This window comes from Eptesicus fuscus, chromosome 10 (genome assembly GCF_027574615.1).
Source record: "Eptesicus fuscus isolate TK198812 chromosome 10, DD_ASM_mEF_20220401, whole genome shotgun sequence".
Classification (NCBI taxonomy): domain Eukaryota; kingdom Metazoa; phylum Chordata; class Mammalia; order Chiroptera; family Vespertilionidae; genus Eptesicus; species Eptesicus fuscus.
The window spans coordinates 8,676,958-8,700,617 of record NC_072482.1 but is presented as its reverse complement, the minus strand read 5'-3'; the positions used below and the strand labels follow the sequence as shown (position 1 = coordinate 8,700,617).

The 23,660-nt window shown below is 40.9% G+C and overlaps 1 protein-coding gene across 2 annotated transcripts in view; it reads left to right on the top strand.

Moving 5' to 3' along the window:
- BTBD9 (BTB domain containing 9) overlaps nt 1-23,660 on the top strand; it is a 482,681-nt gene that overhangs the window by 41,231 nt on the left and 417,790 nt on the right. For both annotated transcript variants that reach the window (XM_054722627.1, XM_054722628.1), the window contains one exon: nt 21,171-21,382. In XM_054722627.1, coding sequence (XP_054578602.1) covers nt 21,198-21,382 — 185 coding nt within the window. In that variant the 5' untranslated portion in view covers nt 21,171-21,197. Of the gene's footprint in view, nt 1-21,170; nt 21,383-23,660 lie in introns of those variants that run through there.

The following is a 23,660-nucleotide window of genomic DNA, read 5'->3' as shown; positions in this document are numbered from 1 at the left end:
CACACTGGTCTGTCGGAGGCATCATCTTACTTTAGACACATTTCATATTGCAAGACTATACCAAACTATTTATTATTCTCTTCCCTTCTCTGGTATTCAAAACAAGCTTCTTTTTTGGTCTCACATTTTTTCCGATAATACCAAGAGACTCTGCCCTTGCCATCTTGTCTGCATGGAACATCTTTCATTTAATATCCTTAAAAAGGCCTTCTTGCATTATTTAAAACCTACCTTACCCACAGGATGTATGGGTTACTTCAGATTTACCCATGGGTGTAGCACAGCAAAGGAAGTGTTTTCTGAATCTTGTTTCCTCATCAGCAGTTGACCCCACCCTGTTGGCCAAGTAAAACATAAGCTTCTTCATTTATAAACTTGGGAAAGGACTGCAGACCTTTGTTTATTGTAGCATTTCTGCTACATTTGATGATTTTATATTTGTTAAGTAATGTGATGGCATTTCAACTAAATGAAATCCAACATTAATAACATTAAAAATTTATTAACAATTTATTTTTTCTCTTAGAAATGAGGAAGTATTCTGCTTATAAAGTATGAACAGAGTTTCTCTTCTTGTGTCAGTATATATATTCCTCAGTGCCTGTATTGTTGGCTTGCTTCTCTTATAAAGACACAGTCTAGTATCTTTTCTTGATGAGCTATTCGAATTTGTGTCAGTGATATCACAAGTTGATGCTGCAGCTGAGCTGGTCACATATCAAGATTATGACTTTAGGTAAAGAATCAAGTCATGCAATTCTGAGGAACAGAGATCAGCCTTGATACATATTGTGATCACGATTAAAGAGATAGAATTCAATATTAGATGTGAATTAAATTTGGCCTATGAATGTTGTTCAAAACTGAGGATAGCAGTCTAATCATAAGCTCATCAATTATTCAGTAGCATCCCAGGGGTATGAGTGCAGAGAATACAGAAGACCCATCGACTACCCTTTAGAATTTTTGTTCTAAAACAGAAGAAAAAAAAAAGACATTATTCTCTCTCTTTTTTTTAATGGGGTTTATTCTCGTTCAGTATAAGTGAAGTTTATATATGTACCAGAAGAGGGTGAAAGGTAGACCAAATATTTGCTTATTCATGGGGGTTAGTGGAATATTTGGGGTAAGATTAAGTTTGGAACATGAAAGTGTGACAGTTTTACAGGAAAAGCCCATTTTCTTCATCAGAAGGAACATGGGCTTCTAGAGCTTTTTGCCCAAGTTTTTCTGTTCCTTAATGAAAGTTATTTGCTTGGCATGTGCCATTCACATGCTGCTTCTTTTTTTTTTAATATATATGATAATTCTGTTGCTGGTTCTTTTTAAAAATTAAATTTATTGGGGTGACATTGGTCAATAAAATGATACAGATTTCAAGTGTATAGTTCTATAATGCATATTCTGAATATATCACCTGTATATTGTATTGTGTGTTCACCACCCAAAGTCAAATATCCTTACATCACTATTTATCCCCCCTTCACCCTCTTCTACCCTCAGGTAATCACCATACTGTTATCTGTGTCTATGAGGTTTTTTTTTTCTTCTGCTTAATCCCTTTACCTTTTTAACCCTGTACCCCCACCCACTCCCCTCTGACATCTATCTGTCTGTTCTTATGCATCTACTAGAGGCCCGGTGCACAAAATTCGTGCACGGGGGGCGGGGGGGGGGTGTCCCTCATCCCGGCCTGCACCCTCTCACAATCCGGGACCCCTCGCACATCCTCTCGCAATCCAGGACCGCTGGCTCGTAACCGCTGGCTCCTAACTGATCGCCTGCCTGCTTGATCGCCCCTAACCACTCTCCCTACCTGGCTGATTGCCCCTAACCACTCGCCTGCCTGCCTGATTGCCCCTAACTGCCTCTGCCTCCGCTCCTACACCCGGGACCCAGGCTTCCCTCCTTGGGCCAGCTGCAGGCAACCAGGACCCAGGCTTTCCTCCCTCTGGCCGGCCACAGGCACCTGGGACCCTTGGCGGCTTCGCCCGGGTCCTGGCTTTGTCAGGAAGGACGTCTGGAATGACTTCTGGAAGATGTCTGGTCTCTCCAGTCTAATTAGCATATTACCCTTTTATTAGTATAGACTAAAGGCCCGATGCATGAAGATTCGTGCAAGAATGGGCCTTCCTTCCCCTGGCTGCCAGCATGGCCTTCACTCTGGCCAGAGCTGCCTTTCTGCTCTGGCCTGGAGCCGCCTTTCCACCTTCCCACGCTGCCCAGAGGCCCAGAGTGGCTGGGGCAGTGTGGAACACCTGCATCATCGCCAGTCATCTTGCTAGACTCTTTTATTATCTTACCTTATAATAGACAAATATGCAAATTGACCGCACCTTCGCTACGCCCAAGCCACGCCCACCAACCAAGCCACGCCCATCAACCACGCCCACCAGGAAACTGTTGCAGGGACGTTGGGGTGTGGCGGAGCCCAAGGCCGGGAAAGCCGCCTGAGGCTTTCCCGGCCTTGGGCGAGCCAGCGGGGAGCCTGCGCCGATTGCAGGAGACCACTGGGGGTCGGCTCCTGCGATCCGTAGCAGGGACGCTGGGTGCGGCCGAGCCCAAGGCCACCGCCCGGGGCCAAGTCCCGACCCTGAAAGAAGGCAGAAGGCGATGGCCACAGCCAAGGCCTGGGTCTCCGGTGCCAGCAGAAAACTGGTGCAGGCAGCCAGGTGAATGAAGGTCTATTGCACGAATCTTCGTGCAAACGGGCTACTAGTTTCTAATAATTTATTTATAGGCATTTTTGTTTGTGTATATGTGGGTGTAAATTATAATCACCTGTGAATAATGACAGTCCCGCCTTGCCCCCGGCCTCTCGGCGCCTGTGTATGCAAATTAACCCACCATCTTTGTTGGGTTAAGTTGCATACTCACTCTTGATTGGCTGGTGGGCATCACGAAGGTATGGTCAATTTGCATCTTACTCTTTTATTAGTGTAGATTTCTATTTTGTTATTTCGTTCATTAGATACCACCTATAAGTGAAATCATATCGTATTTGTCTTTCTCTGATTAGCTTATGCTCTCTCTCAGCATAATACTTTCCAGGTCCATCCGTGCTGTGACAAAGGGTCAGATTTTTTTTTTTTATGGCTGAGTAGTGTTCCACTGTGTAAATGTATCACAGTGTTTTTATCCACTTATCTAACTGGTGGACACTTGGGCTTCCAAATCTTGGCTATTGCAGTGTACATAGGGATGCACATATTCTTTTGAATCAGTGCTTTGGATTTCTTTGGATATATTCCTAGAAGTGGAATCACTGGGTCATATGACAGTTTTATTTTTTATTTTTTGAGGAAACTCCATACTGTTTTCCACAATAGCTGTACCAGTCAGCATTCCCACCAACAGTGCTCATCCTCACCAACACTTGTTGACCCTCCCTCCCTCCCTCCCTCCATCCTCCCTCCCCCCTCCCTCCCTCCATCCCTCCCTCCCTCTCTTTTTCCTCACTGAGGATATTTTCCCATTGATTTTTAGGGAGTATGGAAGGGAGGGGGAGTGACAGAGAGAAATATGGATGTGAGAGAAGCACATCGACTGATTGCCTCCTGCATAAATCCCCTGGGGCCGGGGATTGAGCCTGCAACCGAGGTATGTGCCCTTGTCCAGAATCAAATGCAAGACCCTTCATTCTGTGGGCGGACACTCTAGCCACTGAGCCAAACTGGCTAGGGCAGTTTGTTGATTTATTGATGACTAGAAGCCCGATGCATGAAGATTCATGCTAGAATGGGCCTTCCTTTCCCTGGCTGCCGGCACTGCCTTTCCACTCTGGCCCAGCCCCGGAGCTGCCTCTTTTCGCTCTGGCCCCAGAGCCGCCTCTTTCCCCTCCGGCCCTGCCTTCCCATGCTGCCCAGAGGCCCTGAGAGACCGGGGGTGGGGCGGAATGCCTGTGACGTCGCCATGGTGACGATGCAAGCGTCCCGCCCCCGGTTGCTCGGCGCCTGTGTATACAAATTAACCTCCATCTTTGTTGGGTTAATTTACATATCACTCCTGATTGGCTGGTGGGCATAGCAGAGGTACGGTCAGTTTACATGTTTGTCTATTTATTGATGACTAGAGGCCCAGTGCATGATTGAATCATGCACGTGTAGGGTCCCCTACACGCTTTCGCTTTTCGCGGTGGAGCTGGGTGCCTGTCCGCTGGTGCACCAGGCCTTTCAGAAGCCTCTGCCGAGCCTGCAACACAGGTATGTGCCCTTGACTGGGTGCCTTTAGTGTGTGGGCCATCACTCTATCCCTGAGCCACACTGTTTAGGACTGCATATACAGTTTTGGAATATTAGTTCTAGTTTTGTGAAGTATGCCATTTGGTATCTTGATAGGAATTGCCTTGATTCTATAGATTGCTTTGGGTAGTATGGACATTTTAATGATTTTAATTCTTATTATCCATTAACATGGTATATGTGTCCACTTATTTGTATTTTCTTTTGTTTCTTTGTTCAGTGTCTTATAATTTTCTTGATATAGGTTTTTTACATCATTAGTGCAATAGTAAAATGTGATTGTTTTCTTAGTTTCCCTTTATGATAGTTCATTAATGGTGTATAGAAATGTAACGGATTTCTGTATATTTATTTTGTATCCTACTACTTGACTGAATTCATTTATCAGTTTTAGTAGTCTTTTTGTGGAATCTTTAGGGTTTTCTCTATACAGTATCATGTCATCGGCAAATAATGACAATTTTAATTCTTCCTTTCTAATTTGGATACCTTTTTATTTCTTCTTGTCTGATTGCTGTGGCTAGGACTTATTGTACTATGTTGAATAAGAGTTGTGAGAGCAAACATCCTTGTCTTGTTCCTGATTTTAATGGAAACACTTGTTGTTTGCCCATTAAGTATGATGTTGGCTGTGGGTTTGTTATACATGGCCTTTATTATGTTGAGGTATGTTCCCTCTATTTCTTCTTACCTGAGAGTTTTTATCATAAAGGGATGATGGATTTTATCAAATGCTTTTTCTGCACCTATTGATGTTATGATCATGTAGCATGTTTATTGATTTGCAGGTATTGTACCCACCTTGCATCCCCAGAATAAATCCCACTTGATCATTGTGTACGATCTTTTTACTGTATTGCTGGATCCAGTTTGCTAATATTTTGTTGAGGATTTTAGCATCTGTGTTCATCAGGGATATATTGGCCTATAATTTTATTTCTTTGTTGTGTCTTTATCTGGTTTCGAAATTAGGATAATGCTGGCCTCATAAAGTGAGCTTGGGAATCTTCACCTCTCCTCTTGAATTTTTTTGGAATAGTTTGAGAAAGATAGGTGTTAGTTTTTCTTTGAATGTTTGGTAAAATCCACTTGTGACGCCATCTGGTCCAGGACTTGAGTTTGTTGGGAATTTAAAAAATTTTATTACTGCTTCAATTTCATTAATTGTAATTTGTCTATTCAGATTTTCTGATTCTTCCTGTTTCAGTTTTGGAAGATTACATGTTTCTAGGAATTTATCCACTTCATCCAGATTGTTCAGTTTGTTGGCATATAGCTATTTGTAATATTTTCTTACAATCCTTTATATTTCTTTGGTGTCAGTTGTTCTCCTCTTTAATTTCTGATTTTATTTATTTGGATCCTGTCTTTTTTTTTTCTTGATGAGTCTGGTTAAAAAGGTTTGCGAGCTCTTGGTTTTATTCATCTTTTGTATTGTTTTCTTATACTCTATTTATTTCTTTTACTTTTGCTCTGATTTTTATTATTCCCTTTCTTCTACTCACTTTAGGCTTTGTTGTTCTTTTTCTAGTTAAGTTCCTTTGATATTTTTCTTTTTTCTTGTAATGCTATGAATTTCCCTCTTAAGACTGAATTCACTGTGTTCAATTGTTTTGAGTTGTGTTTTCATTTGCTTCAAGGTATGTTTTGATTTCTTCCTTGATCTCATTAACTCCTTCATTGTTTAGTCACATGTTATTTAACCTCCATGTCCTTGTGTGATTTTCAGTTTTTTTCTTGTGATTGATTTCTAGTTCCATACCATTATGGTAAAAGAAGATGCTTGATATATTTTCAGTCTTATTAAGTTTATTGAGTCTTGGTTTTTGTTCTAACAAAATGTTCCATGTGCACTTGACAAGAATATATATTCTGCTTTAGAGTGAAATGCTGTGAAAATATAAGTTAAATCCATCTGGTTTCTGGTCATTTAAGGCTCCTGTTTTCTTTCATTCGCTTATTCTTAAGTATACACTATAGATTTGAATTTGGCTGTAGTCTTGGCTTTGCCTACAGATTTGAATCATTGACTGTCATTTGGACAGTAACTCCTATAGTACATGAGGGTAATTAACTGTGAGTTTTGTTCTTTTTTTTTTCTTCTTCCCATTAGAGAAGAAAATACTGTGTTGGAGGAATAAAGACAGTGCTCATAAAACTAAAGGAAAGAAATTATAAAGGACAAAAAGGGAACAAAAGGAAGATAATATAACATTTCCTTTAGATTATGTTCTAGAATGGCAGCAAATAAACTTATAAATCAAGATTTTAGGTGGACTAATTTCTCAGAATTGATATTTGTTTTTAATTTCATAGAACTAGCAAGATATAGGGGTTTAACAAACTGCATCAAAGTATGCGTAGTAGAACATTTTTATAACATCCACAAATGAAAAGCCAATTTCCTTACAGAGACAATAATGCAAATGTTCACAGTAGCTTTGCTACAAAGAAGTTAAATTATTGCAATTGATGATTCCACTGCTTTAATAGGAGTTCATGCTATAATAACCTTTATTAATTAGGAAAATAACATAATTTAAATCTAGGCAATAATATTACAGACCCATAAGTTGCCACTGAAGAAAGTAAACAGAAATGACTTGTCTTGTATTTTCAAATATTATTATAGCTAATAACCTCTGTACTTATGACTTTTTCATTGTTTTTGGGTCTAGGTGCATATATATATATATATGTATATATATATATATTTTTTTTTTTTCTGTTTCCAGAATACAGTTCATGTAGGTATTATTATTATTATTTCAAAAGAGAATATTTATTTGGAAAAATCATAGAGGTAGGAGAAGTAATTTGTAGGAGAAATGGGCTTAGGAAACAAGTTATAGAGGGGCCCTTGGAGCTTGGGAGTGAGGAAGGTAATGGTAATGTGAGTGGGGAAAGGGAGAGGGGGAGGGGGAAGGAGAAAGGCAAGGGCATGCTCCCAGGAGGGAGAGTCAGTTCTTGTAGTTTGTTTTTTTTTAATCCTCACCTGAAGATATTTTTTATTGCTTTTCAGAGATGGTAGAAGTGGGGGAGAGAGTGGGAGACACACACACACACACACACACACACACACACACACACAGGGAGAGAGAGAGAAAGAGAGAGAGAGAGAATGAGAAAGTAATATCTATGTGTGAGAGAGATTGCCTGGTTGCTTCCCACAGGTGCCGAGGCGGGGAGTGAAGGGCAACCTAGGAATCCAACCTCTAACCCTTGGGTGTGCAGGCTCATGCTCTAACCACTGAGCACACCGACTAGGGCTGTTCATGTAGTTTTCTATGGCTTGGGACCTAAAAGGCTGGGAACCTGAAAAACAGTAGTTATATAAACTCTGAGATCTATTAATTGATAGCCACTTCTTAGAGTTGTAATCTGTGACTTGTTATTCCCCAAAGTCGTCCATTTTATAGAAGGTTGCCTTTAGAGAGTTACACAGTGGAACTAACAGAAGCTGAGAGACTGAGAGAAGGATGATGGCTAGACAACACAGGTCTTGGGGTAGACATTCAGAACTTAGGTTAATAAAATCTGGTGATAATATTTTTGTACCTTATCTCTTTCTTAAGCATACACCCTGTACTTTGTAGGAAAGAAAGAAGCAGCAGCAATCATAAGTTTAAAACATAATACACTAAAACTTTAAAACATAATACACTAAAACTCACTTGGGTAATTTGATATTTATCGTATTCTCATTTGAATGCTTTTGCATTTTTTTGCAGGCATTTGGGGAAATTATTTTTTTTTGTTTAAAATATATTTTTATTTATTCCTGAGGGAGAAAAAGATAGAAACATCAATGATGAGAGAGGATTATTGAGTAACTGCCTCCCATACTCTCTATACTGGGGGATTGAGCCCACAACAAGGGTATGTGCCCTGACCGGGAATCGAACTATGACCTCCTGGTTCATAGGTTGATGCTCAACCACTAAGCCACACCGGATGAGTGGAAAATTGTTTTAATTAGAGATTGGATTCAGAGAAACTGAAGAAGGCTTAAATTTAAAAGAAAAAAATTATACTGCAAATTATATTTTGGGCTGTTTTTACCTTGGGGAGTCTTATATATTTTGTGACTGAATAATAATACAGTAGCTTTTCCCAACTACCACAGAATTAGATATTATTGCCAAACTGAGCCGGGGCATTGCCTCATCTAGTGAACACGATTTCAAAGATGGCCTAACACCACTGGTGGGGCCTGATAAAAAAAAATATTGGCAAATGTGAGGTGATCTCATAGTATTTCACACACACACACACACACACACACACACACATATCCTTCAGCAACTTACTAATAACCAATCAAGTGAAGTATTAAGGGTATGCAAAATATAGCATTTATAAATTCACATCAGTATAATGCTAGAATTTATAAAGGATTCTGATTTAGTGTTCTAAGAAGTGTGGCTACTACTATGCAGTCTGTAGCAGTGTCGCAAAGCTCCAATTCCACATGTGAAAATGCATAAGATAGAACTATTTTATATTTTTAGAAATAAATTTATCATCAGTGTGTGTTGAGTTGGTTGTGCTTTTTGTTGTTTCTATTTTTTATTATAAATTACTATTTAGACTTATCATTATCAATTTAATTTGTTGTAGGTTGTTCAGTTAACTCTGTAATGTTTATTGATGCATGTTTGTACTAACAATATTATTGGTCTATAACTTTTCAGTTACTAGAGTTTAAATTGCAATTAAAATATAAATTCTCCCCATATTAGAGAAGCAGATGTATATGCATTCTCCAAAAGTTGGCTTGAAAAATGACACTTTATTCATATCACCACGACATATTTTCCCTGGTTTGAATACGGTGTATCAAAAAGAGTTTGAGAATTGCTGGTCTGAGGAGCTAGTTGGCAGGTCTAGGAGTCTGAGTTAGAATAGTTTCTAATTACTTCGATGTCACGACAACATAACTCTTGTAAGTTCAGGACCCTGACAGACCTGGTTTGAATCTACTATTTATTGTCTGTGGCCTTGGACAAGTTGCCTAATATTGTCTGTTCCAATTTCCTATCTGTAAATTAGGATAAAAAACAATAGTACCTACTTAATCCAGTTCTTTGATATTAGATTAGATGTTGTGTCTAAAATGCCTATTAGGACTCTGCCTGGGTTAGACTAAATTCCCAATAATAATAACCATAATTACTAGGTGGGAATTACTTTCTGTGTTCCTATTGCAAAATGGATAATTTTCTACAAAAAAAAGATGTAATTTTGTTTTAAGCTTCTTTTAGGGTTAAAACATTCAACCAATATTTGTTCATTGCATACATTTTAATTCCTTTCGTATGAATGTTCATTGCTAGCAATAGAGTATGTTTCAAACTATCTTGACTATTTTAAATTTGGGGTGGTCACTTTTTATTGAAATATATTTGACATGTAACATGTGTGAATGTTTAAGGTGTTAAGTATGTTAATTTGATACATTTTTATATTATAATGCGATTGTCATTGTAGTTATAGTGCTTCTTTCATCCTATATAATAAAAGGCTAATATGCAAATCAACCGAATGGCGAAATGACTGGTCGCTATGATGCGCACTGACCACCAGGGGGCAAACGCTCAACACAGGGGAAGTGCCGCTCAGCCAGAAGCTAGGCTCATGGCTAGTGAGCGCAGCAGCAGTGGCGGGAGCCTCTCCTGCCTCCATGGCAGTGCTAAGGATGTCTGATTGCCAGGTGGAGCGGGCCTAAGCTGTCAGTCAGACATCGCCTGAGGGTTCCCGGACTGTGAGAGAGTGCAGGCCCGGGCTGAGGGACCCCCCCCCACCCTAGTGCATGAATTTCGTGCACCAGGCCTCTAGTGTTACATAATTATCATTGCTTTTTAGTGGTTAGGATAAGTTCTAGTCTCTTAGCAAGTTTGAAGATTATCCTATATAATAAAAGGATAATATGCATATTGACCCTAATGGCAGAACGACCTGGAACAATGGGTCGCTATGATGCACACTGACCACCAGGGGCAGACGCTCGATGCAGGATTTGCCCCCTGGTGGTCAGTGCGCTTCCACAGGGGGAGCACTGCTCAGCCAGAAGCCGGCTCATGGCTGGCCAGTGCACAGTGGTGGCGGGAGCCTCTCCTGCCTTTGTGGCAGTGCTAAGGATGTCTGACTAATGTCTTAGGCCGGGGAAGTGGGCCTGAGCCATCAGTCGGACATACCCTGAGGGTTCCCAGGCTGCCAGAGGGATGTCAGGCTGCCAGAGGGATGTCCGCCTGCCAGCTTAGGCCCGATCCCCTGGGGAGTGGGTCTAAGCCGTCAGTCGGACATCCACTGAGGGGTCCTGGACTGCAAGAGGGCGCAGTCCAGGCTGAGGGACCCTCCCCCCACCCCCCCTCCCCCGAGTGCACAAATTTCATGCACTGGGCCTCTAGTAATACAATCTATATAATAAAAGCCTAAGCGACCATTATGGTGGAATGACCAGAATGACCGGTTGCTATGATGCACACTGATCACCAGGGGGCAGACACTCAGCGCAGGACCTGCCTCCTGGTGGTCAGTGTGCTCCCATAGGGGGAGTGCTATTCAGCCAGAAGCTGGGTTCATGGCTGGTGAGCGCAGCGGTGGTGGTGGGAGCCTCTCATGCCTCTGCAGCAGCGCTAAGGAGCAGCAAGCCAAGTGATAAGGAGCAGCGAGCAGGCAAGCGGTAAGGAGCGAGGGGTCCCGGACTGTGAGAGGGATGTCCACTTGTTGGCTTAGGCCTGCTCCTCGCGGGGAGTGGGCCTATGCCAGCAGTCGGACATCCCCCGAGAGGTACCGGACTGCGAGAGGACGCAGGCCGGGCTGAGGGACCCCCCTCCAGTGCACGGATTTCATGCACCGGGCCTCTAGTATTGTCTATATTCATTATAGTCTCTGCATTAGATTTCTAGGACTTATGGCAGGGTCACCTTATAAAATCTAATTACTAGTAGTGTTGTCATAACAGCCATTTTCTTGTTTGCTTGTGTTGGCAATGCTACATTATCTTCAATCAATGGTTTCCTTACAAGAACCCTTTTTAATCCACTTGTCATTTTTGTGAGTGGTAATCTAATCAAAGCTAGATAGTATTTGAAAAATTCACATAAGCAGGCACACAGGTAAACCTGACACTTCCCTTGAGCAAATGAGGACACTACCTTCAATTCTGCCACTTTTTTGTGTGTGAATGATTTAGAAATCATTTATTCTCTTCCAGAGAAATATATTTCAGGAATCCTGAACTAGAAAATGCCCATGAAGTTCAGTCATGTTTGCGCTATAGCACTTTACTGCCAGGTGTTACTATTCTTTTGGAGGATTTGGGTTGGATTTGCAGGGTATCAGAACCAAGGTTACACCCTCATTCTACAGCTGTTCATTCAAACTTTTGAATGACGTGGGTACAGTATATATCAAAAGAAGTGAGGTATCCTTCCCATGAGAAACTGGAATGTGATTTGTTTTAGAGTTTAAGATGTAGGAAGGACATCATTTATCTCCCCAAGCAATATTAATTTAAATTTTTACATAACACATGGGTACCAAGAGCAGAAAGAAATTGGTGAGCCATATGCTTGTAAATGCCATCTCTTTCCTCAAGAGAAAGATCATTTATATTTTGTAATTAAAGAGCAGAATGTCTTTTCCCCATAAAGGCCTTTTGGTCAGGAAATTTGTGGGATGGAGAGGGCTTCCCAGGGGAGGTTTATATAGCATTCAAGGACTCATTGGCATCGACACCTGGTGGGACTTTGCTCTTTGTCTATTTCCTTATTAAACTCTGGAGAATAAACTTTAATTCTAAAAATGTGAAACTCTTGTTAAAAAAAGTTTGTAAACAGTTCTAGAAGAGAGCATTAAGTAAAGAAATTGATATTTAGGTCAACTTGGTGTTTTCAAACTCCTTAGGAGGCAGTTATAGCATTATGAACTACACTAGAGGCTAGATGCACCAATTCGTGCACCAGTGGGGTCCCTCAGCCTGACCTGCAGGAATGGGCCGAAATCGGCTCTGCAACATTTCCTGAGGGGTCCCGGATTGTGAGAGGGCGCAGGCCAGGCCGAGGAACTCCACTGGTGCATGATCAGGGCCGGAGAGGGACACAGGAGGTTGGCCAGCCAGGGAGGGTCCATGGGAGGGCTCCAGGGCATGTCTGACCCATCTCACTCAGTCCCAATCTGCTGGACCTCAGCATCAAGCTAACTTACTGGTCGGAGTGTCTGTCCCCTGGTGGTCAGTGCACGTCATAGCGATTGGTTGACCTGTTGACTGTCTGCCCCCTGGTGGTCAGTGCATGTCATAGTGACTGGTCAATCGGACGACTCTCTGCCCCCTCGTGGTCAGTGCATGTCATAGCAAGCAGTTGAGTGGCCTTAGCATATCATTAGTATATTATGCTTTGATTGGTTGAACGGACCACTGGACGACCAGATACTTAGCATATCAGGCTTTTATTATATAGGATAGGATATGGTGCTCTCAGTTTATTGATGGGCATTGTTCATTATTTTGGTTAGAAGTAATGGGTCTGGATTTCTTATTGCATAATAAACAGTCAATAACCCTGAGAATTTTAAACTGCTGCTTTAGTCTTAATTAAAAATATATATATATTTGAGTCCATGTAAGTTAGTGAAGCACAAAAAATTGTGTAGTTTCTATACCACCATCCCTGGTAAATATGAAGTCCCAGAACCCTCGACTAATAATTGTGTATGGTATGCTGAATGGCTCCATTTCTTGGTTGAGGGACCCCTGCCCTCTCTTAGAGTAAATCCCCATTTCCCCTGCCTTCTTAGCGTTTTCTTCCTCACACCTTGAAGGAATAATTTAAGAGAATAGATTATCCTTGCCCTATCCTGTAAATGTCAGCAAGTTTTAGACTCTGAGACTGTCAATAGGAGCAAATCTCAGAGCATTTTGTGTGCATCTGAGAAGATCTGCCTTAAGTCTAGAAAAAGTCATACTGAAAATCCCAAAGTGAAGATCTTTAGTTGGAATGTGTCAGATGGAGTGTCCTAGTAGGCCACGCTCCCCAGGCATCTGTTATTTGTTACTTTTTGCCTGTCTCAGTGTAATAAGCCTTTTGTCCTGGCCTTCAAGTTGTAAATTTTTTATTTGTGGAGATAATATATTGTCCCTCTGCTTGCCATTCTGTTTTAGTCACTAAATCAGGTACTGCTGGTTGTGGCAAATTAAAACTTTTGCTGTGTCATACACAAACTAATTTATTTTGTAAATTTAGTGACCAGAGTTATTGAAAGAGTTGTATATAGTTTTATTACAAAAAATGCTTATTACACAATTTTTAAACATTACAGAAATATGTAGTGCATTATGTAAAATTTTTCCCCACAGCCCTGATTCATTGAGTTAACCCATGTTAATGGTTTGGTGTTTGCTTTTTATTTATTAAAATATAAGATTTTATTATACTATTTTGCAGCTTGCCTTTGTTCATACAAACACATATATTTATGAGTTTTTAAATGTCAGTAGTATCTAATTTTATCCTTTTTAAATCATTGTATAATATTCCATTGTGTAGACTTACCATATTTGCTTACCCAGTTCCCTTTAAATGGGCATTTAAGTTTTTTCCCAATTTTTTACTGTTACAGAAATTGCTGAAATTGACATCCTTCTGTATTTAATTTTGTGCTCTTGGCTGAATATCCAGCTTTTTTCAAAATGGCTAGCTACTTTTATTGAAAAATTCACATTTCCTCCCACTGAATTGAAATGCTACACTTATATACGTATATGCTAAATCCCTATGTGTAGTTGTGTATATTTCTGGATTAATACGTTCCAGTGACCTGTGTCTCTAATAGGACGTTGTTTTAATTGCTTAATGTATGATTTGCTTTCTCATTTAGTAAGCTGGCCCCTCTTGTTGCTCTTTTTTTTCCTCTCCAGAATATATACCAAATCACATATTTATTCTTCCAGATGAACTCATTTATCCCAGTGTATTTTATAAACTCTGTTTTGGTTCTGTTAAGGATTACTTTTAATTCCTGTATTAATTAGAACTGTGCCAGCTTAGCAAAACCTCTTGATAAATATAAAATTATCACTTCTCATTCTCAGTTTTCTAATCTGTGTTCCCATTTGTCAAATTATTAGTTTCTAACTGTGTATCCTTACCAAGAATGTTTGGTTAATTTTGCTTTCTGTTACTAAAGGATTGTTTTTGTTCACAATATAAAGTATAATAAAATATTAAATATGCTTCTTATGTGGTGATTTAGGGATGATTGGTCTCTTTACCACATTGTATCTTTCTGTCTCGAAGCAATGTATGCATCTTCATTTGTTTTTCTTAAATCCCTCAATCGAGTTTTATAATTTTCTTTACATGTTCTACGAGTTTAATTCTGGGTATTGCATGTATTTTGCAATTATGAATTGCAATATTTTTTCTAATTTTATAGATGGTTGTTTTGGCCTAAAAGGGTACTATATAATAAAGAGGTAATATGCAAATTGACCATCACTCCAACACACAAGATGGCCACCCCCATGTGGTCAAAGATGGCCACCCCCATGTGGACACAAGATGGCCTCCACAAGATGGCTGGCAGGGGAGGGCAGTTGTGAGTGATCAGGCCAGCAGGGGAGGGCAGTTGGGAGGGACCCAGGCCTGCAGGGGAGGGCAGTTGGGAGGGACCAGGCCTGTAGGGGAGGGCAGTTGGGGGGGACCAGGCCTGCAGGGGAGGGCAGTTGGGTGGGACCAGGCCTGCAGGGGAGGGCAGTTGGGTGCGACCAGGCTGGCAGGGGAGGGCAGTTAGGGGCGACCAGGCCGGCAGGGGAGCAGTTAGTTGTCTATCAGGCCGGCAGGGGAGTGGTTAGGGGGTGATCAGGCTGACAGGCAGAAGCAGTTAGGGGCAGTCAGTCAGGCAGACAGGTGAGCGATTGGGAGCCAGCAGTCCTGTATTGTGAGAGGGGTCCCAGATTGGAGCGATGCAGGCTGGGCTGAGGGACACCTTCCCACCCTGTGCACGAATTTCATGCACCGGGCCTCTAGTCATGTAATAGTTTTATGTGGTCTCCTTAGTGAACCTTCCTTATTTTCTCTTATATCTTTTTAGTTCATTTTCATGGATATTTCATGTGGGCAATCAGATTATCAGCAATAGTGATTATTTTGCCTCTTTGTTTCCTCATCAATTTAGCTTTAACTTGGTTTTCTTAATTGCATTGTGTTTTGTTCCTGAAAATTATATAGTGAGAAGAGTAGGCATCCTTACCTTATTTCTGAACTTTATAGGAATGTTTCTAGTGTTTTATTACTAATCAGATATTTATATCTGTTACAGTTAGGCTGTGTATGTAGGTAATATACTTATTAATGATTGTATAAAAAGGTATTTTAACTTTAATGAGCTATTTATGTGACTTTTTTCTCCTTTGACCTTGTAATTTGATGACTTAATTCTTTTCCCTAATATTCATCATCCTTTTGGAATTGACCCACTTTGTCATGAATCCTTCTGATTAATTCTATTTTCCAATATTTTACATAGGATTTCTTTTTCATTTATACTGATTTTTGAGTGTGTGGTTATATCTTTGTGTTACATTGACTTCATAAGAAGCAGCAGAAAACTTTATTTTTTTTATCTTATGCACAGGAATAGTTGGAATTATGTGATCTTTAAAATTTCAAAGAAAACTGTCTTTAGAACTGTTTGGATCTGGCATATTGCCAAGTCAGGGGCCAGGAATACATTTGGGCAGGTGGGGTAGGCTATTTTGTTAGAATACTTACTCCTATCCAAATCTAAGATTAAATAAGTGTATTAGATAGGTTCTTAGACTGCTTGTTTTCAGTGCTTTTGCAAACACTGTTAGATCTTCTGGTTGTTTCTGGAGCTGCTAGTATACAAAAAGTTAACATAGCAGGATTGAACTTTTATCTTTAGAAAGGAAGGCCTGCTTGCAAAGTTGTCCCTTGCCTGGTATCTGGAAACTTGGATTTTCGAAGGGGTCCTGCCATTAATTGATAAGAGTGGCTCATTTAAACAGTGTGTACAAAGCAGTGTGGTTTATGTTGAATGCTGCTTTCCTTCTTGGAGTCTGGAATTTGTATACAGGCAAGGCAAGGGCTACCTACACTAACAGCCTCCTGTTAAACACTCTGGGTATTGAGTCTCTAGCAAGCTTCCTGGTTAGAAACATTTAACTTATGCTTTCACAGCTTTGTGGGGGAATTAAGCACATCCAATGTTACTCCATTGGGAGAGGACCCTCATGTCTGAGGGCCTTTGCCCCACGTGCTTTTTTAATTTGCACTGTATTCTTTTGCTGTCATAAATAACAGCCATGAGCACAGCCATAAGCTGTGTCATGAGAGTCCATTTCTTATGACAGGCCCAAAACAGTGATAATAAAAAGTAGTGGCAGAGTTAAAAAATAATACTTAAAAAAACCCTAATGTAACCATGTCATCATAGGTGTGGAAACAATCTCATGGAAGTTAGAAAATTTGTCTAAGATCACCTATGTCATTAGTGACAGAATAAGTTTCAAAGCTTAAGAAACAAATCAATAAACAGTTTTTCCCATAAAGTTAAAATTTTTCCAATTTTATCTAGCTAATTAAAATAGATTGTTTAAAAAATTACGTTTATTGGTGTGTGGTTTCTAAAACATGGACCCAAACTATGACTTTGTAGATAAGCTACAGCATTGGGTAAAAGTATTTTCTGCATAGAAGCTGTCACACTAGTAACTTGTTAGCACCATTTGTCTCTTTGCAATAAAACTCAAAATGGGATCATATCCTAAATGAACTTTCTCAGCTGGTATTTTATTTGTATACTAGTGGCCTGGTGCACGAAATTCATACACATTAAAAGGGGATTAATTAGAGGAAATATTTTAATATTGCTACTTGTCCTTTCTCTATAATAGAAGTGTCAGAGATGAAAGACAATTAGTAAAATGTATATGAAAATCTTCCTCCTATCAGAGTCTGGGGTGCGCTGCAGGACCCAGAGTCAAGTTCCTACCCTCCTGCGCCACCTCAAAATGGTGTGAGACCCAGACCCAGCCGGCTCCACCCCCATTGGGCGAGATCCAGACCCGGCCGGCCCCACCCCCATTAAGCGGGGCACAGCCTTAGGTCCCCTGGCCTGGCGCTGGACAGGGAGCACAGCCTCAGGTGCCTCATCAAGCCCCGCTGGGTGGGGGACGCAGCCTCAGTTCCCTGGTGCACACTGGGCAAGGGTTGCAGCCTCAGGTTCCCTGGCCTGGTGCCGGGGTGGGGGATGGGGCCTGAGGTTGCTCGGCCCAAGGCCAGGGTGGGCGGCGTGGCCTGAGGTCCCCTGTCAAGCCCCACCGGGGTGGGGTGTGTGGCCTGAGGTCCCCTGGCCTGGCACCGGGGCGGGGGGCGGGGGGTGGCCTGAGGTCCCCCAGCCTGGGCGAGGGTGGGGGACATGCCTTGAGGTCCCCTGTCAAGCCCCGTCAGGCAGGGGACACAGTCTGAGATCCCCTGTCAAGCCCAGCTAGGTGAGGGGGTGCAGCCTCAGGTCCCACGTCAAGCCCCGCCTGGTGGGGGTGCAGCCTCAGGTCTCCTGTCAAGCCCCGCCGGGCAGGGGGCGTGGCCTGAGGTACCCCGGCCTGGGGTGAGGGGAGCAGCCTGAGGCCCCCCGGCCTAGCACTGGGACGGGGGGCGCACCTTGAGGTCCCCCATCAAGCCCTGCTGGGTGGGGGATGCAGCCTGAGTTTCCCTGTTAAGCCCCTCCGGGCATGGGGTGTGGCCTCAGGTCTCCCGGCCCGGCACCAGGGCAGGGGATTGCGGCCTGAGGTCCCCGTCAAGCCCTGCCAGGCGGGGGCGCAGGCTCAGGTTCCCTGCCCCAGCCCAGTGCCACGCAGACTCAGGTCCCTGCTGATTGCTCCTTAAGGCTTGTTTCGGGAACTCGGCCTCTGCTGTGGGCGAAGCCGTCTTGTGTTAAGGAAACCCCGCCTCCGCTGCCATATTTGTGATGGTGTGATGGTCAATTTGCATATTCCCTCTTTGTATAGGTAGATAGATAGATTTGCACACCTGAGTGAGAGTTGTGAATCTACAACAGAGTCTAGCTCAGTGGCTCTTTTCCAGGCTGCTCATTAGAATCAAGTCAGAAAAGTGATTACACATTACAGACCAATTAAGTCAGAATCTCTCATGGGTGGGGCTCAATCATCTTTTTCTTTTCTTTTTAAGCTCCCCATGTAAATCCAATATGTGGCAATCTCATTGAGAATCTTTGGTCTAATTAAAATTCTGTATGCCAATAAAAATTGTGTTTATTCCATACTAAGTGACTGTTTTCTATACCCAGCAATATTAGCTTTTATGTCTTTAGTTGGAAAAGCATAATAAAAATGTAAATTTAGCAAAATGAAATTGTATGACTAAGAAGTTCAGATCTAGAGAACCTACTATGATATTTACATATGTAGTATCAGTTGAAGAATTATACATTTACTTTTGAGCTAATTAACCAAAAACTAATCATTGTGCATCAAGAATCATTTAGTTAATCATTTAAATCTTACTCATGATGTAAGAGAATGTTATAATAGAGAAAATATTCACTGGGTACAGGCACACCTATAATTATTGTAATAATTCCATTTTATTATAGTTCTCTTTATTGTGCTTCATATATGTTACATTTTTTTACAAGTTAAAGGTAAGAACTTCCATCAGCAAAAATATTATAATTTGTTTTATTGCAGTACTCACTTTATTGTGGTGGTCTGCAACTGAGCTATGTCTGTATATGCATTGCATCTTTTCAGCCAGAAGAGTGTCAGTTTTGTTCAGAGTCATGCACCATCATTGAGGGAAATACAGGGAGTACTAAAAAAATGTATATACACTTGAACAGCTGATGGCTCAGTTTTGAAAATGAAATGTATTTTAACAAACACTGCCTTTATAATTATTCAAAGTGTGTGTATACAGTTTTGGTTTGTTGTTTTTTTTGGATACCCTTTATTAGATAGTGATGTGAGAGTTCGTGTTGACAAGGAATGGGATTTTAAAATCAGGTATGAGTCACTTTCAGAATTTTATGGCTGATATAGGAAATGACCATGTTATTTTGAACATTGGTTATATAATCTAGCCAGAAACCAAAACCAAAACTAAAACCGTTTGAACCGTTGTCTAGTTTACAGTCAATCCTTGATCATGTTAGAGCAGGGATTGGCAAACTATGGCCTGAAGGTTAAATCCAGCCTTCTCCTCTAAATAGTTATTGGAACATAGCCATCCTCATTTATTTACTTACTGTCAGTGGTTGCTTTTAGTTGAATAGTATTGTGACAGAGACTGTATAGCTTGCAGAGCCCCAAAATACTTAATCTCTGACTCTGCAGAAAGTTTGCCAATTCCTGTGTTAGACTGTTGTATTGCACATTTGATGATTGAGTCTCACATGATTTGCTGACACTCCTTAAGTTGATCCTCTTAATCTGAATGTGGTCTTTCATGCACAGGTGACGAGATGATTCTGTTTTTAGGGCTTTCCAATGGAGGTTGCAATTGAGGGAAAGGGATTTGCCTTGGCTTTGAGGTGTATGCTGCTAACCCTCTGATGTTCCTAATATGGGGGACCATATTTGTTTACTTACGTGGGGTGGGTGTCTGTTTGCCTAACTCACATCCTCCATGTTCCCCTACGTCACAGTCCTTGCTGTTCCTCCCTCTGTTGGGGATGGTCATGGAGTAGCAGGTAACTGGAGAACCTGGATCAGGAGATTCTCCCACTGCAGTCTCTGGGGATAAAGACCATTTTTTCATACAATTTGCTAATAATGGGTTTGGATGTGAAAGTTTAAAGATTAGGAGTGGCTTAACCCTCAACCCTTCCTGGTCCAAGTGGAGAGTTCTAGAATGTGTGGAGGGCTAGTGGAGAGAGCATATCTGGCTTAATTCCCCTAGTCTCTGGTGCAGCAGAGGGTAGTTGGCTCACCTCTGAGCTATCGACCACATCTCCACCTCGGCCTCTGGATGCTAGTGAAGGCTCTCATCCACTTCCTGGGTTACTTGTAACTGAAAAAGCAGTACCTGCAAATACATTAGAGATTTAAAATATAAACATTTTTAACTTTTGAAGCACGTAACTTCCTTTTCTAACGTGAAGATGTTCATTACGTTTTGGCTTTTTGATTTTCAGTTAACATGTTGAAAGGCCTGACAGACAAAAGCAAGGACGTGCCTGTGAATGAGATAGAATATAATGATGTCCTGGTAGACCTAGGTGATGTGATCATTAGAGCTGTAAGTTTGGGCTAGAAGTTAGTCTTGAGAAAAATACTCCATTTTTGAGGGGGATTAGGATGCTTTAATAAATGTCAAGTTATTTTTGTGAGTACAGAAGATTGGTAATTTTTAGAAAATATTTAAATGGTTTTAGACCCAAACCCCTGAAAATATTTGAAATATGATGATTTAGTTTATTCTTCTTGTGATTTAGGTCTAGATCTATGCCTGAATGCATTTTCTGCTGAGGTTATTTAGTTATACCCACCTTATTAAGTCTGTCTGTGCTAAAAGAGGAGTTCTTCTGGTGGTTGATTTTCTTCTTCCTGAGGTTCTGAGAAGTAAGGGACCTGTATTTGGCATAGAGTTCTAGATTGTGATATTTCTATGTGCTGCTAGTATTTGAGGACCCTGGCATTTATTTTTGCTTTCTTAGTGTGAAAACGCATTGAAGGTAGTGTGTTAATGGAAGCAGGCAGAATTGCTTCCCACAGTAAATGGGTTAATGAAGATATCAATAATGATGAAACCTCTCTCATGTGAGTGTTTTAAAATACGTTGTTTAAATTTTTACTTAGCTATGTTTATGGTATGTGTGTGTTTTTTTTTATGTGTATTCTCCTCCCTCTTCCCCCCACTAACTTTCATCCCTTTTTTATCCTAGATCAACGACTATTATCTATTCTACAAAATGAGTAACAGCCACCCACTTCGCCCCTTTACTGCAGTGGGGGAAATTGATCATGTGCACATTTTATCTGAACATATTGGTGCCTTGTTGATTGGGGAAGAATATGGTGACGTCACATTTGTTGTGGAAAAGAAACGTTTTCCTGCTCACCGGGTAATTTTAGCAGCGAGGTGCCAGTATTTTCGGTAAGTCTGTAATACTTTGTGAAGATTCAAGTTAACTATAGAAACATTGGTATTTTTTACTCTATAAAAATACTAGAGGCCTCGTGCACAAAATTCATGCACTGGGGAGGGGTCCCTCAGCCCAGCCTGCCCCCTCTCACATACTGGGAGCCATCAGGGGATGTCCTATGGATGGCTTAAGCCCACTCCCCATTGGGAGCGGACCTAAGCCGCAGTCTGGCTTCCCTTTGCTTGAGGCGACCGGGCTGATCAGGGGAAGGTGCCTGCCCCATCACCCCTCTGCTGCAGCCACTGCCAGTCACTGCAGCCGCCAAGGTATTTTCATCAACACGGACTATGTAACATAGCATAACAATAAATACTAGCAATCCTTCCATTCAACATCTATAAGAATTTCATCTTTATAGACTTTTTGTTATTTTTTGAAAATCACCGTTTTCTTCAGAAACCATTTTAGAACTATAGGGTTAGAAGGCTCCCCAGGCTATACTGTACCCAATCCACCAATTTTCAGGATCTCAAGAATATTTTTTAGGCTGAGTCTTTGTTGCCTTCACCTTCTTCTCACCATTGATTACTAATGGAAGTTAAATAGATATATTGGTAGATAGGCTTCTCGTTATACAGACGATCCTCTGGACTTTCTAATGAACTTGAATACCTCTTAGTTTCAGGTTACTGAGGTCCAGGACCTGTAGGTAACTCAACAGATCTCTCTCTAAGACAAGCATTTGATAACCCCAAATTAGAAACAAGTTTTTTTTGTTGTTGTTAATCCTTACCCTAGCATATTTTTCCATTGATTTTTAGAGAGAGTGGGAGGGAGGGGAAGAGACAGAGATTGAGAAACAGCAATGTGAGAGAGACACATTGATTGATTGCCTCTCGCACACACCCTGACCAGCCAAGGTATGCCCTTTACCAGAATTTAATCCTTGACCCTTCAGTCCATGGGCCGACGCTCCATCCACTGAGCCAAATCGACTAGGGCTAAATAAAACAGCTATTTACTGAGATTGTTTCATAGTTATACTAGAACTAAAGCTAGACAAAATATTTATGCATTTAATTAATGCAAAAATTTTACTTAATATGAAGCTATTGTTTATTACTCAAACTCTTAATTTCCAGGGTGATAAATGTTAAAGTGAGCTCTAATTACTCTGAGTTATATCTAATGTTAGTTAAAAGGGGGTCATCATTGAATGATAATGTATCTTTGATAAATCCATTGGTCTATATCCTTAAAGTCATTTATTTGCATGGGAAACTTGATATCTAAAATTGAGATGCTGCTGGCTAAGAAAAAAATTCAGTTACCCTCTAGTGAAAACTGTAGTCTAAGTTTTATAATCAGAAATAACTAAGACAACGAAACAGCAACACCTAGAGTCACACAGGAAAGTGTGTCTCTTATAAATATTTAGTACTGGATGAGAATTTTATAGATCTGATAACAATTTGTAGAGCATTCCATCCTACATATAAAGTGTCACTGTAGATGAAGTGAGGAGCCTAGAAAACAGAGGAGTCTACTATTAAGAGTTCTCGCTAACATTCTCCGATTCCTCTTGCTAATGGCCTTGCTCTAGTCATTATTTGTTATCAGCCTCTGTCCTCTGCACACTTTTTGTGTTTCTTTCCCATTTCTTAACTTTTGGTTCACTCACTATTAGTGTTTTTTGTAAAGTTCATTCTTTTGTTTTTTAAGTATGTTTTTATTGATTTCAGAGAGAGGAAAGGAGAGGGAAAGAGGGATAGCAATATCACTGATGAGAGAGAATCAGTGATCAGCTGTCTCCTGCACACCCCCTGCTGGGGATTGAGCCCGCAGTCCGGGCATGTGCCCTGACCGGAATTGAACTCTGAACTCTTGGTTTATGCGTTGACCTTAAACCTCTGAGCCTCACGGCCGGGCTGAAGAATTCATTCTTTATTAAGTCAGAACTTTTCAGCTTTATGTTTAATATTTGTTAATAGTTTATACCTTATCCTTTTTCAAAAATAATTTGAGACAACTATATGTGGGTATATTTTAGGTAATCAGTATATTCTTGAAAGAAACTAAAATACTTTAAAAAATTAAAGATCATATTGAATTAATGGAATATACTCTCCTTACTTGTTGACCTTGTTCTTAATGTCTATGGATATTGAACCTTAATGTCTGGTGGCTCACAAGACTAACCTCAGAGTCATTACCCATGATGCCTTAAATTCTCATTGCAGACACCGTTTCTGTGCAAGGTAGGTCAACTGTCAGTAGTCAGGAGAGGCT